Source organism: Lichenostomus cassidix, chromosome 7 (assembly GCF_008360975.1).
Source record: "Lichenostomus cassidix isolate B80296 chromosome 7, HeHo_3.0, whole genome shotgun sequence".
NCBI lineage: Eukaryota > Metazoa > Chordata > Aves > Passeriformes > Meliphagidae > Lichenostomus > Lichenostomus cassidix.
In genome coordinates this window covers 2,192,873-2,208,396 of record NC_139488.1, presented here as the reverse complement: position 1 = coordinate 2,208,396, position 15,524 = coordinate 2,192,873, and the positions used below count along the sequence as shown (strand labels likewise).

Below are 15,524 nucleotides of genomic sequence, written 5' to 3'. Positions count from 1 at the left end.
ACATTTCAACAAGTAAACAAATGCTGTTTGGCTCAGAATTAGTTTACAGCTCGAACTTTCTCATCTTTTCTCATCCCGAGAGAAGCCAGGATCGCAGGTAAGTCTCTGAAACGTTTTTATCCGCCTTCCCTCACCCCAAGCGAATAATTCACACCTACCTGCTCAGGCTGGATGTGAAAGCCGAGAGGGGTCACAGGCCAACATGGACTGAAAGGTTAGAAACAGATTAGTGAAAGCAGTTCCTCCTAATCACGTTTTCGGTGTCGACTCACGGACAATCCCTTTTCCTGCACCTCCCATCGCAAAACACGGGAGCGCGGCAGCCCAGCAACCACAGCATGAGCTGAGCTCTAACCCGGCGCCGAGCATTCAGAGGTTGCAGGATTCAGGCGGTCCGGCGGCTGCGACGCCGCGGAGAAACCCCGGTGCCAGCAGCAGAGTCATCGCGGCGAACTTGGGCTGCATCTCCTCAGGTCTCGGGGCGGGCGGAGGAGAGAAAACAACCCATCGCTGTCCCCTCCCTGTGCCCGGCGGATCTCCGGCGGCTCCAGCTTCGGCTCGGCGGGGGAAGGGGGGGAGCGAGGCGGGCTAGGCGGGAGGCAGGCGGGGCAGGGCGGGCGGAGGAGCCCCGCGCCCGGCGGGCGGGCAGCCCCCGCGCCCCTCCGGGGACTCCCCGGCCCGGCCGCCGGCCATGCCGCGCCGCGCAGCTCCGCGCTCCCTGCCTGCCCGTACGAGGATTAATTTTTTTGGGGGGGAGATGGTGGTAAAAAAAAATAAGAGAGAAGAGCCGGGTGTGGGGGGGAACCCAAAAAATAATGCAGGGGCGGGGCGCTCCCGCCCTGGCCGCTGCCCCGCCTGCCGCCGGCTGGGGCGACGGCTCCGCTCAGATCCAGCGGTGCCCGTCAGATCGCCCGGCTGGAGCTCCCGGCAGCCCGGCTCCCGCCAGCCTGCTTCCGCTCAGATCTACCGACTGGAGCTCCCTCAGCCCCGCTCCTCTCGGCCCCGCTCCTCTCGGCCCCGCTCCCCGCTCGGATCCGCTGGCTCCCCTCAGATCCACTGGCTGGAGCTCCCCTCAGCCCAGCTCCCCTCAGCCCAGCTCCCCTCAGTCCGGCTCCCCTCAGCCCTGCTCCCTTCAGATCCTGCAGCTGGGGCTCCCGTCAGCCCGGCTCCCCTCAGCTCAGCTCCCCTCAGATCCTGCAGCTGGGGCTCCCCTCAGCCCGGCTGCCCTCAGCCCGGCTCCCCTCAGCCCCTCGGCGCTCTCCAGCTCCGGCTCATCGCCGCTGCCCCGGCGGTGCCGGGGAACACATCCCCCATGTCTGCATTGTGGAAACTTCTCCTCATCCTCCTTCCTACAGGGGCTGATCCGGGGCAGGGGCGCCCCGGCTGCTGTGGATCGTGCTGCGCTACATTAAAAATCAATCTCCTTGCAATTCGGCTGCGCTGGCATTAGGCGTCATTGTAAAGCTGTTTCTCCAGAAACCACCAAAAGAGAGATTCTTGGTGTTGGGGAAAACACGGTGTCAACAGAAAGAGGGAGAAATTGAGTGGTTTATTTGGATAAAATGCCAAATAATGCTACATTTGGGCGGCTATTCCCCGAATAGTGCAATCACGAGCTATGAACCGGGAAGTTCACACTGCTGTTGTCAAGCCGCTGTTCTGGAAGGCGATGGAGGCCACGCTGTCGCTGCTCAGCTCCAGATGCACACCCTGCCGTCGGTGCCCGCGGAGAGCAGGTGCTGCTGCCCGTGGAAGCGCACGCAGCGCACCTCGACCCCCGGGCCCCGCAGCATGGACAGCTGGCCCGTGGCCAGCCACAGCACCTTCACACAGCCCTCGCTGCTGGCCAGAGCCACCACGCCACCTGAAACACACAGCAAAGGCATCGAGCTTGGCAAAGGCTACACGAGAGAGTGGTGCTGGAAGTTTTGAGAGGGTGGCTGTAAAGACACACGTGTGTACTGCTGTTTTCTGAGATAAATTAACAGAAAGTTGGATGGATCAATAATGAGATTGGACTTTGGAGCGATTAAGCCAGTCTGGAAACCTCATGTTCTCCTTACATAGCCTGGCTATTTTGACAGAATCACAGAATCTGCTGAGTTGGAAGGGACCCACAAGGATCATTGCATCCAACTTCTGGCCCTGCACAGGACACCCCAAGACTCACACCATGCACCCAAGAGTGTCCAAATGCCTCTTGAACTATGAACTATGTCAGTTTTGGTGCTGTGACCATTCCCTGGGGAACCTGTGCCAGTGCCCAACCACCTCTGGAGGAAGAACCTTTTCCTGAACCACCCCTGACACAACTTCAGCCTTTCCACTGGGTTCTGTCACTGGGTCCCCTCAGAGAAGAGATCAGTGTCTGCCCCTGCTCTTTCCCTCATAAGGAACTTTCAGAGCCCGATGAGTCTCCCCTCAGTCTCTTCCAGCTAAACAGACCAAGTTGCCCTGAGCCACTCCTCACATGGCTTCTCCTCAAAGCCCTTCACCATCTTTGTTGCCCTTGGCATGCTCTGATAGCTTAATATTTTTCTTATGTTGCACTGACCAAAACTGCACACGATGCTCAAGGTGGGGCTGCCGCAGTGCAGAGCAGAGTGGGACAATTGCTTATATTTGGATACAATTATTCAGGGCCAGATTCTGGCACACAGACTGAGCACCAGAGGAGTAGAACATCTGCAGTCCACACTGCTATCTCCTAATACCTGGAGGTATTAACATCAGACCATGCTTTGGACACTGCTTTTCTTGTACTGCTCTAAGACATGAAGATGTTGGTTTGCAGCTGAATCTCCAGAAGGTCAGGCATCTAACTGAACTGAGTGCCTTGCTCCCTTATATCCTTGTGGAAAAAATGATAATTAAATCCTTAGTATAGTATAGGTTTAACAGTAGAAAAAATAAAAGAAAACCTAAAAAAGGTTTTAAGGAGTTCGCAGTTCCCATGTGTTTATTTGCAAAACAAATGGACTTAGTTTTCCATGCTCTTAAGGAAGCAGAATGTGTTTATAAGCTTATTATCTTCCTGCTTAAATAAAAGCAGAGGTAATAGCTAGTAAGTGATATGTTTGAAGCGCCTCTTACTTACCCAGCCTCCAGATAAAGATTCTCTCCTTTAGAAATTAACTATAATAATCATGAGTTTCACGTACCAAAAAAAAAAAAATCAATACATTCATTTCAAAGCTGATGTGGCCCTAACAACAACGGGATCACTGTACTGTCAGTCGTGATCTTGGTCAAACACCTTCTTCTATTTGGAGCAAACTCAATATACCCTCCAAACGATTACAGCTCTTCTTATGTATTGAGATTTTCTCTCTGAAAGCAAAGACATCACCAGCAGCAGAATAATTAATATTGACACTGACAAAGTCAATCTGGCATCAAGGTCATAATTTTGGGGAAGATTAAGAAAAACAGGAGATATTTTGCTGCTTTTAGTAACTGAGGTTATTCACCAAGTAGCCAGTGGGAACATACTGCCCAACAGACATGAGCATGAAGGAATTTGTCCCAATTTTAACAATTTAGGGCTTTGGTAATGCCTATGTGATGTACAGTTTATCCAGGGAATATATTGTCCCTCCATTCAAACTAGGTCATAACAATGATGTTCTCTGTTCTGCTCACGGAGATCTGATGGCTCCATTTCTCCATTTATCAAAGGAAACACGTAGCCTAAAACAGCTCACAAATGCACTAAGAATATTTAACCACAACTTATGCTTAGTGTGGTCATGGCTGTTTGTGCAAGAAAGGGAACTAGGAAGTAGAGCTAACCATGATAAATATGCCCTATTTGCAAACCTTTATAACTACCCAGCTTCTTCATCTAGAACAAAGCCTGACACAGCAAAGATCTGTAGGATGGATTAGAGTGTCCAAAGCAGCAGATGTGAATATTTATTATAAACTCTCCTTCAGCAAGTCTTTGCTGACAGAAGCATTGCATATGGATTGCACTTGCAGCGAGACTCTCCAGGCAATCGCTGGATGAGTTCTCCAGGAGCCAAACAAATGCCATTTTGCCTGCAGCCCTGACACCACAACAGCTGGGCAGGGGGTTAATGTCACTTCCAGCTTCTCAAAATCAGTAATGAGCCCAGTTGTTACAGAGAGGGACAGGCAGGAGAAAAGGTCTGGACAGCTGCAGTCCATTTCCAGAAAGTAAGGGCAGGGCAGAGTGACAACTGAGAAAAAGCTTCAGCTCTCTCACTCTTTGGGTTGAGCAGGGCAGGGGCAGAGCCCAATCCTGCGTTTTTCTAAACGCTTTGCTAGGTAAGTCACGTGCCTGAACAGAACAAAACAATGGCACTCATCCTGTCAGCCCATGCCAGTATTCCAATAGTACTGGGAAATGACAAAGACAATGAGAAAATAGAGGGACAATAAAAACCAACCAGCTCGGAGGTGCAGTAGTACCCTGCATGTGCCTTCATCACTAGTACTGGCTGGGGAAAGGGTGTAGGTGCACTAGGCAGCCCTGCTGAAGAATTATTAATTTAATAGGATTTTTCCCTGAGTTAGGATGTGTTACTATGGTTGACCATGAGTACAGCCACTTCCTTGCTCAGTAGCAGCAGGATGCACAGGCAGATGCACAAAATGAGAACATCTCATTTCCGTCACCCTTTATGTCAACACTGATCTACGGGCTCATAACAATTTGCTCATTATAATGTAAATTTACTCCCTCCTTCCTTCCAAAAGGAGATGTTTCATTTTGGGAAGAGGGAACAAATTGTGTTTTATTGCTCTTTCAAAATGTTCTCCAATTAGGAAAGCAAACAAAAACTACTACATAATTGTGATGCAAAGCTGTATTTTAATGAAGGATACTTACTTGTCACTAACAAAGGCACTTTGATATAACACTAGAGGAAGATAAAAGCCTGAAGAGAGGTTGTTCTTCATACCTTTGACCCAACTGTCAGGTGGGGCTGGTCTATGCAAACTCACTGAACTCAGCAGTTAGGCTGATTTGCATTGGAATGAACAGATTCTGCTTAGAAGATGCAAAGCCTACAAGACTCTGACCTCTGGATCTCCCAGCCTCTAGATCTCCAGCTCACAAGGCTTCCAGAACCTGCTCTGGATCTGTTGGTGCACTTGGCAACATGGGGAGCTGAAGTGAAGCTTTGCTCTGGCTGGCCCAATGCCAGTCCTGAGCTCAGCCTTCTTCCTCAACCTGGCAGACAGGAGTGATGACAAAGCGCACTGCCACCACAAAGAGACCCTACAGTAGCAGCCTTTGTACTAATTACAGCTGATTTGCTGTTGCCCATTGCTAGAACACAAGTACTAATTTTTCTGATGTAGCCCTTTTATGTCCTTAGAATAACATAAGCTCTGACCATCTGGTCACTTGCTTCAAAAAGGATGCAGTGAGTTGGAAAAGGTAAAGAAAGGTAGCAAAGCCAATTAAAGGTACAAACAACTTCTGTGCAAGGAATCATTAAGAGGGATGGCAGCTTAGCCTAGAAAAACCCTATTTGTGCACTAAAATGTACTTGGCTGATGGTGCTTACTCCATGTGCAAACCTCAGGCTTCTGTCCTTCCCTGGGGACCTCATTTAGTACCACAGAGAAATGTGGAGCCAAGCCAGACACCAAAGTACACCCCAGGGGATGGTGAAACACAGGGCTGCCATGAAAATGCTAATCTGTAATCCCATCTCACCCAGGGCAGCCAGAGTCTGGAATCCCTGGACAGTCACCTTTCTTCTTGGACCAGACTGAATTGTCCCTGAGGAACCACTGCGCTTTCAGCTCCCTTTTTCCCCAGCATTGGAGTTAAGTACTGCTGTAGATTTCCAGTCCCAGTGTCCTATGGAGAAAAGCTCTGTTCTTGTCTCTGGACTGGCAATGCTCTTGGGTTTAGGCATTGATTAATTACAAATGCAGTGCTGTTGTTTGGGTTGGAAATACATTTGTACTTAAAACAATAAATATCATCCATGCCCTTCTAGAAGAACTATTCCTGCTGCTAGAAGTGTATCTCTACAATGTTTTGAAACCAGAACCAAACCCTAAAATAATTTAGTACCTCAGAGATAGTAATATTTTACTAATTGTATTTTTTTTTCACTTTTACTCTGGAGAATGGGGTACTTTAAATGAATTATCTTGTATGGAAATCTGTTCCTGCACATTTTCCAAATGTACATAAAGTTATGGGCTTGATAAAGGCCGTAGCTGTTAAGTGCCAAAAGTAGGAATCTGGGGGGGGAAGAATAAAAAAAAAATTGCTGGAGTCTCCACACATGACCTAAACATGTGAACATAAAAGCAAAGTTACTGCATTCAGTGAAGCTCAGTTGTGTTAGATGTAAGTAAGCAACTTGCCTTTTCTCATCTGCAAGGAACTTTGCATACCTATGTCCCTGTGTAAATCCTAAGGAACCAAAGGCCTTCCAGTGAATACAGCATGAAATCCATCTCCTAATTTGAACTGGTGGATAGATTTAAAATAGTGCAGGCATGTTGAAGCAATCTAATTTGTTACTGCATTTCTTCAGAAGACAGAACTAGACAAGATTAATTTGCTGGGTTGATGGCTCCAAATTACTTGGGGTAAAAGGAACAAAACCTGTACATGTCAAAAGACAGTTTGACAATTTATATTTCATAGGAGCCTAACAGAAATCAGCCGTGATTACTGTCTTCTTTGTTCAATGAGTTTTGAGTGAAACCTTGCTAGGACCCCACTAGGTACTGCTTTACATGTCCAAACAGCTGGAAACTGTGACATCTTTGGAGCAAATCACCACCCCTCCTCACTGGTGAGCCCTTTTAAATGCCCATTAAAGCATTTAACTTTTCTTCAGGCAAAATAATTTACTAATTATGTAACGTTCCATTATTGAATATTCTGAAAATTTCTGTTTCATCCTGCCGGTATTTAATGTTTCTGGAGTAGTCTAGCAGCTTAAACGCTAACAAAACAGTGTTGTAACAAAAGTCACAAACTCCACAGCATCAGGCTGAGACATTCTTACTGGTAACTGGCATTGTTTGCTCGCTCCCAGTAACTTTTTTAGAAAGACTCAGCAGCTTAGATGAACATTTCTGCTCACATATGGAGCAGAACAAGGACAGTGACACATCAAAACCTCTCCTCTCTGCGCCAGCAGAGAGACTCTTCCTCTCAGAGCCAACAGAGTAGTCGAGAAGCAGGATTTGGGCTTCTAATAAAAGTACAGCAGTTACTTTATACTTCCTTGCAAATAACTTAGATGTGTAACTTCCCTAAATTAAAAATTACTTGCACTACCTAACTGTAAGCAAAGCATCCACCTTCAAAGACAAACCCAGTTATTTCTTGTTTCATTAAAAAAATATCTTGCATGGATTGAAGAAATTCTGTTTATCATAACTGCATACAGAAGCCCGCGACCATTCCTGATAGCAGAGATGAAATAACATATCAAAGAAAGAAAGCAAGAAAAGCTTTGATCAATAGGGAAATGGTTTTCATACACATCAGAACCAATTTAAAGAATTCTCTAGGATCAATTTAGATAGACAGAAATGCTTCTCAGCATTTATTACCTGTGGAGGGAATATTGATCCCATCCATTGATTTCTCCTATGCATGTAGAGCAGCATCTGGTTTTGTTGTGTGGGTTTTTTTCCAAAGAAAGATGACCCAAAGTGGAAATATCAAGAAACTACTTGTATTTTAAGGACTTACATTAATGGTTCAACCAATGTCATTACTCAGAACTTTTAAACCCTGTTCAAGAGTAGTCAGAATGTAATTTAGCTTAATTTTGGCGCATGATTGTTAGTCAATGGAATGTATTTTAAGAGAAGTGGGGTTTTTTGAACCTTACCAAAGGCTACCAATTCCTTACATAACACATTGCATCAAACTTATTTTCTTTCCTGTTCCTTTTTTAAAAGGAGTGTCACTTCATGGTAATGTTATAAATTGCACACCCCTAATGGATTACATTCCCTCTGAATTATGGTATTTTGTCATTACTGGAGCTGCAACCATTTGCATCATCATGAAGATCCCTCAGCCTGGAGTCTCCTAGGAAATGGGCACCTCTCAGGTGAGGCATGAAAGGTAAAAATACCCAGTCCCTCCCTTTAGGAATCTGGCTAACAGGTAATGTGCTTGCCTAAATAAGAGTAAATAGAATATTTACAAGGGCTGCAAACTATGGCTGCAGTGGCTGCAGATAAAATTCTTCATTACTGTCACACCGAGTAGAATGTTATTTACCAGGCAACTGATTTCAACTCATGATAGATGGTGGACAATTTTTTTTTTGTTCTACAAACAGCTTTCAATAAATATAACAGATATTTCTTGTACACTATGTTTTGCTTAGGAATGCACTTTTTAGACATTATTATAAGTGCTCCATTCTCAAATGTGAGTAAAACCTCCTAAATATTCTCGTGGAAATAATGGTGACCCCCTCCTCCCTTTGTCTTCAGACTCCATTTAGATCTTTCAAGGAAGAGGGCATAGGAGAATAATCTTGAGCAGTTTGTAATTCACTTGCAGCAATTCACTAAATATTCTCAGTAATGGAGACCAAAATGCAAGCTGGGAAAGAGAGAAGACATCCAAGAATCTGCTGATATAGGTGTTTAATACACTGTTACCAAAATAAAATCATTTTATCATTCTCTCTACTGACTTTCCTTTTCTTTCCCTTTCTCAGAAGTATTTAAATAGACATAGATTTGTCAAATTATATTAGGGAAAATTAGCTCATCTCAGAGTGCACTTAAGCTCGTGACTCACCTTATGCATGTGAAGTCATTCAGCTCAGAGCAATCATGTGCTCAAATGAGGCAGGATCACAAACAGAGTCATTCCTGCAACAAGGACTTACAGCACAAGGTCTTAGAATGAGCAAACTCACTCCTGTTTGGCTTTTAGCAGGGCACCACCAGCCAGGCTTCTTAAACAGAAAGGCAGCTTTTTAGGCTGACTATGGCTATACAGTGCAGGTTTCCTAGACCCAAGTATCATAAAAAGGTAATAAGGAAAGTCAGTGCAGAGAAGTTTCTCAGAAAATTATTCAATAGAAATTTACAAAGGTGGAAAGTGATTCCCCTGGAACACAGAAAAACCTCAAATTAACCAGGCATTGTGCTAGCAGAAATTCAATTCACATCTTTAAAAAATCTGCACGTAGAGATTTGGCCTGGCTGATAAATTAGTGTGGAGCAGGATGTGGCCTGATGCACTTCCCTCCAAAGAGTAAAGGCGTGGAGTAATGTTTGGCCAATGGAAAAAGAGGACTTCTGTTAACTTCTTGCTCTGTGGAACTGTGACCTAGATGAAGGGGCATTATTCCGGGAGCTTAAACAGATCTCAGAGCTCGACAAATCCTTTTTCAAGCAAGAAATCACCAGAAAGTTACTCAGAGCAAAGAAAGCATTTATCTGATAGAAGAAAATCCTTTATATAAAAGAACTTAAAGCCCTTTTATAAGGATTTCTAGACCCAGGCCATTACTGTAAAGCTCCCTTTCAGCTGGACTTGAGCTTGTTTATATTACATTTTAGTTGGCCTTTTTGGTAGCATTTTGGATTTTTAAAGTAGTTTCAAAACAAAGCAAAAAGTATTAAAGTAGAAACTTCTGGAGCAGAGTGTTCAAGATGTCAAAACCTTTATGGATGTGTTAATGAGGCATGTTGAATATATTAAAAAATAATATATTAAGAATAAAAGGAAAATACCTTCTGTCTAGGACTGGTTTTTTTAAATGAAAATGTCTATCAAAGAAGGATATTTTTATGCATATAATAAGAAGGCACTTGTCTAGCTTTCAGTGTTACTTAGAATACCTATATGTGGGCACATATGTAGGTCTGTGTTTCCAAGGGAATCTACCTTAGGGAAAAAAACTGATGAGGGAGGACCAAGTCATCCTGGCAAAAATCCTTGGATTGCTACCAAGTGCAGGACCTCGGGCCCACCAAGCTGCTCTGAAATCAAAAATCCCAAAAGGCAGCGTTTGGTTTTAAACCACCACAAAAGGGGGAGGTGTTGAGTGCCACTGCATCCACAGGGAGCTGCCAGGAGCCCCAGCAGGGCAGGAACAAGTTGGTTGAGAAGCTCCAGAGAAGGTGACATCAGTGCTGCTGCTGCTGCAGTTGTGCTTGTGCTGCCCAGGGCAACAACATGACAAAAATGTCACATTTTAAGAAAGCAACAGAGCTAAAGAGGAAAGATCACTATCATCTGATGCTCTTCAAAACGGAATAAATCACCATAAAATTATCTGCAGGAGTTGCCAAGCTGAAGCTCTGTGTGCAAAGAAACTTTCTGAAAGACTTTTTATGTGATGGTGAATGCTCCAGAGCATGGTTACGGTTCACATTCAGATCTTGTTCTGAAGAACAGGCTTTTCTCTTCTATTAAACTTACATATTGGAAGCAGCATGTCAAGGACTGTATACAAGTAACACTATCTCCAGAACACATTAGCTGTTTTCTTGGTGTTTCAAGAGTAGCACTTATGTTAAATAAAAATTTTCATTGAGAAAAAGAATGCTTCCTGATGGATTAACTGAGAGAAATATAGTCACAGCAAAATTTCTGTCACCACAAATTGAAAATTATTTTAGTTTCTGCTACAAGTGAGGTGCCTGAATACAGATTTGGGTGCAAAAACATGCTTTCCTCCGAACTTCCTACTTGACTGCAGCTGTATGTGTTTTAGGCATTGATGTGTCCCATTTTTTAGAATTCAGTGAAGTTGAAGAGTTTATAAAATAGAGATGAAAAATTCCAGGTATGCAGGAACATAGCTCTGACTAATGGAAACACCGTTTTAAAAGCATTCAGAGAATAGAAGATAACCCTTGTTTTAATGCTCTGTTCCTTCTCCTTTCCCCACTTTGAGATGCCTGCAGTCATTCAGTTAAAGCCTCCCTGATCCACCTTCCCCTCTCAAGCAATAAGATGGATATGCTTGTGTTACAGAGGATGAGACCAGGATGTGAACACTGATTTATTTTTCCCTTGGACAGCATATGTATCATCCTTTCCATTAACTCTAAGGGAATGACCAGATGTGTAATCGCTTTTTGACAAGGAGTAGGATTCATCTCATCTGACCTTGCCATTCCACAGTGGATTCAGTTCATCCAGGCTCCTTCTGCAGCTGCCAGGGAGGAAAACTCCCTTTGCCCAGAGCTCTCCTCTCTGAGACAGCAGTGACTCTGTGCTGACTACAGAGGGACCTCCTCAGACAGCTCGGGCAGGGTGACACTAAATCCCATGCAGAACTTCCAAACAGGCACCTCAGAGACATTTTCGAAGGAAATTCCCTAATTTGCACTGCTGGCAGACATGTAAACCAGAGCTTCTGCAAATGCACCTAGTCACCTGACTTCATCCAGGGGCTTAAATACCATCGAAAGGCAGACTTACATAGGCAATGACCTCCATTAAACCCAAGTCTTAATCATTTGGTGCAACTCTCATGCTGTGGCAACAATCCATAATTTCAGTAGCGTTTGATAGCAAAGCAGATCGTGTGCATTGTCAACATTTTGTAACCCTATTAACTCTGAGATAATGGACTTGTCTCTGCTATATTTCTAAGCTTATTGGGACGGACTGCAATTAGCACTTTCTTGTTTTTTATACAAATCTTTTGACCCCCAGAGCTCGTTCTTACACCACAGCTAATAACCACTGCAGGTCATCAAAGCCTGAGATGGAGGTGGACGCAGACCTAGAAACCAAACTTCAGTTTACTTCCAGACTTCAAGCAGGAGTCATGAAAACTACTGCTTCAGAGAAAGAACACTTTTGAGGAAAAGTAATACTTACTTTGCTTTGCCACACAATGTTCTGCTTAAGTGTCTTACCTCTGAATATACTGAATAAGAGAGGTTTAGTGTCCTTATGAGCCCAGAGCAGCTCTGGCTAAATACTGTGAATGCCTAATGCTTTTTTCACTCATCAGTCTTTTCTAGCAAATAAATTCAGGAAGCACTTCTGTTTTGTCCTTAAAGCTAGTTTCTTGTTAGCATTATTATTTTAAGCTTAGAGGATGATCTAATGTGTGTGGATTCTGGTTTCTGTTAACCCAAGTCCTTTTGCTACATGATGCTCCCGGGAGAGGGAGGCTCACGTGGGGTGAGTTAAAGCCCTGCTGAGGTGGCTAGGAAAGCCAGGCTTGGCTTGTGCTGTGTGTGCCTCCAGCTTAGCCTGAGGTTCCCCTCCTGACTGTGCTGTGTCCCATCTGTTGTAGCTGTCTGGCCATCTTCTCTGGTGACTGGAAAGAGACGAGTGGGATAAAATGTGCCCTGCATATCCCCACTCTCCGTTCACTCCATGGCTAGCTTGAACAAACGATTTCATTTTTGGGTAGTCAAATAGATCGAGCTCAATGCCATCCTTAATCTCAAACTTCAGCTCTCCCAACTCTTAAGTAGTTGTTGTCTTTTTTTTTTTTTGTTTATGGTCTGTTTATAAAACTTCTAGGATTAAAAAACTTGGAGATTTTAAATCTTAATCAATGCAGCCTTCAGATGTTGCCTACACTATCATGATAATACAAGTGAAACAGTGTTGCAGAGTGACTTTTATCTTTCTTCCACATTACAACTAAATAGTATTTCACCATGGCAGTAAAACCAGACAGACAGGAAGACTCTGACAACAAAACAAAAACCCAGAAGTAGAAAGCTGGGCTTAATAAAATCTTCTCCAAGTAAAAGCTCCAAGAGCCTCCCTTTAACATAAGCATGTTATTGTCAACAGTGGCATCTCTGTTCGGCTGTTCCCTTAACTAAACATTCCTATTACTGTCAGTCCTGGGGTTGTCATATTCACTGCCTTGACAGCACAAACACTGTGCTGTAAAATCTGTCACAGAGGCCAGCTGATTTCCTACATCTTCTGACACTTGCAGGTCTTTAATATCAGCCTGTCAGAACACCTAAGAGAAAGGCGGGTGCTTCCCTGTTCAGGGCTGTTACTGTGACTACCATCACACATACTTTAATCATTAGCCTTATACTACTGTGAAATCCTGACTTTTATGCCCTTGGAGTCCCATGCCAGAAAATGCTGCTGGCATAAATCTATTGTAGAGGTTAGCTGGCTCACTTACCCATGGAGTTTTATACGTAAAATGAAACCTTTATGTTTTACAAAGCTTATATAGTGTTTTCTTAAACTTTCTTCTGTGACTTTTTTTTTTTTTTTGGAGAGGGGAGCTGCAGTAGGTGTAACAATTACTCAGTGACAGGCGTAGGTGAAACTCAGTTGCTTAAAATAAACCTCTCTGTGCCTGGACCCTTTTGTTTTTGGGTGTACTCACGGAGCAGATGAGCTTGGTGGGCAGTGAGTTTTCTGTAACGCAAAATGCCTTTGATTCAATATTAAAATTAAACTTAGAGAAGAAGAACAAGAGTAAATCAGACCAGAACAGTCCCTGGTCTTTAATTGTTTATGGCACTCTCTTCGCAGGGAGGAGAGTATCTGTAACCCTGCTCCTGCTCTGCTGTCCCCCAGTGACAGTGAACAAACTGTTCCTGGGAAAATAATTATCCTGGGATAGGCCTTTTTGAATCTTACCTCTTCTAGCATTCTACTTGGATGCAAAGAAAAATAAATTCGGAACGGTTAAAAAAGATTTTACAGCCCCCAGATCAGGGTGCTGCCCTGAGATGTAACAGTCTCTGCTACTACCTGCAGTCCAATTGATCACACGGTGTGACATGGTGCCACAGAAGCCACACGGTCGATGGATTTAGGAAACCCCATTCCATGAACAAGGAGTGTGATAAGCTAGTCACGTACTTCCAGGTGGAATGAGTCAGGTAAGCCACCAGGAACCATAGATGAATGTTTGTGTAGCTTTAAGTGACTGTATTGATGCTCCAAGAGTTTCTGCTCACAGAGAGGAGAACAAAAATTTAGGTATTTAGTGCTTTAATTGCCAAAGAACATTTGCTGCAGGAACCTAATAACTTTTTTATGCACAAGTCCATGAACACCCTGCAAGAGCATTACTGGGGAATCAACAGAGCTGTGGCTGAGGCAGAGGCAGGACAAGTTTGGAGAGCAGTTCCAATAAGTGCCTTGCTCCCTGACAGCACAGTTCATTTGATTTCCCCAGGCCTCAGCTCCCCATCTGCAACAGAAACCTGAATCACCACTTTGTTCAGCTCATCTCTTTAGGCTGACCAGGGCAGGAACTCCTACAGCTTGTTCAGTGGAGCTTCTGGGCATTTTTAAAAAATCAGAAATAATCACAGAGAGGGTTGGGTTGGAAGGGACCTTAGAGGTGATGTAAAGCAGCAGCAGATCTCCTGGCTCCGACTGCACACAAGGCATGGGCTGAACTTCAGGGGATAACACAGTGTCACCCCCTTGGGCTGCAAATTCCCCTCAGCTGTCCTCAGGGCATGGCCAAACACAGGCAGGGAGTGTGGGCTGGCTGCTCCTGCTGCCTGCAATGGATGCTGCTGCAGGGGTAACAAACACTGTCTGTCATCACAGCACTTATGACACTAATGCTGAACCGCTGGACAGCATCCAATAAAAATCTCTGGTGAGCTAATGGGACGGAGCTGCAGAGTGCTGAAAAGGAATCCCCACTAAATAGCTCTGATGGTTTGGAGTATACATAGAATATCTTGTAATACTACAGCTAAGTGTTAGTTAAATAAACAACAGAGGTAATTGTGGGGTATTTCAGACGCTTTGCAGATTTATGGTGCTTTGAAGGCAGCTCCTCGCAGCACTCCCTGCCAAGGTTTTCAGCAGGGTTAACGCTTTTGACTCCTATGCTTTAAGTGTCTGAAACATATGAATTGTGTTCCACTCACTGTCCTGGACTGACTGAGACATTGCTGCTTTCGTTCAGAGCCAAAAAATAACTTTAATTCTTTATGGATTATTCATCCCTTGCCTGAGAAGCCAGCATAGGTCAAGTCTGAATGAGTTTGTCACAGACCTTGCAGACCGGCTGCTCTTTCAAGCCTGAGTCCATGACGTGTAACGGTTTCCAAAATTAAAATGCCCTATTAGACCCAAGTAGTTTCTCACATATTAGATTAAGTTATAAAATCTAACTGTGAATCCCTTGAACTGTGTTCCTTTTCCTTGAACGTGCCATTTGTAATCCTACTGATTGCTCGGAGACGTTAGTTGCCCTTTCCCGTGCTCACAGAGCAAGTTACACACAAAAATTGTAGAGGTAGGGCTTTGTGTAAGTCCAGTCCATCTCTTTCCTAGGACTGAATGAGCATGGGTAGTTGAAATTATTTTCATTTAAATCCAGGTTTCCAAAGCAACCCTGTCAAATAGAGGCATCCACCTTTCTCATCTGCTGGATGACTCTGGCTAATACTTAGGCTGTCATGGTCTCCAAAGAAGGAAAACTGCAGTCTCCCCCACCACTGTATTATCTTTTCTCATTGCTTTTATATTTTGGCAAACCTGCAGTGATAGGAGGTAATTCTAGCTTGTAAGATCTGAGAAGAATTGAATGCAAATCCCGATGCACAGCTTTCAT

The 15,524-nt window shown here is 44.2% G+C and overlaps 2 protein-coding genes across 6 annotated transcripts in view; both read right to left on the bottom strand.

The window, feature by feature from the left end:
- Positions 1-1,003, bottom strand: part of VWC2L (von Willebrand factor C domain containing 2 like) — a 44,332-nt gene extending 43,329 nt beyond the window's left edge. For both annotated transcript variants that reach the window (XR_014853339.1, XM_085065723.1), the window contains exon 1: positions 159-1,003. The gene's annotated coding sequence lies outside the window, so the exon portion shown is untranslated. The remainder of the gene's footprint in view (positions 1-158) is intronic.
- Positions 1,004-1,530: 527 nt separating this feature from the next.
- Positions 1,531-15,524, bottom strand: part of SPAG16 (sperm associated antigen 16) — a 368,224-nt gene continuing 354,230 nt past the window's right edge. For all 4 annotated transcript variants that reach the window (XM_085065720.1, XM_085065718.1, XM_085065722.1 and 1 more), the window contains one exon: positions 1,531-1,864. In XM_085065720.1, the coding sequence (XP_084921846.1) occupies positions 1,692-1,864 (173 nt within the window). In that variant the 3' untranslated portion in view covers positions 1,531-1,691. The remainder of the gene's footprint in view (positions 1,865-15,524) is intronic.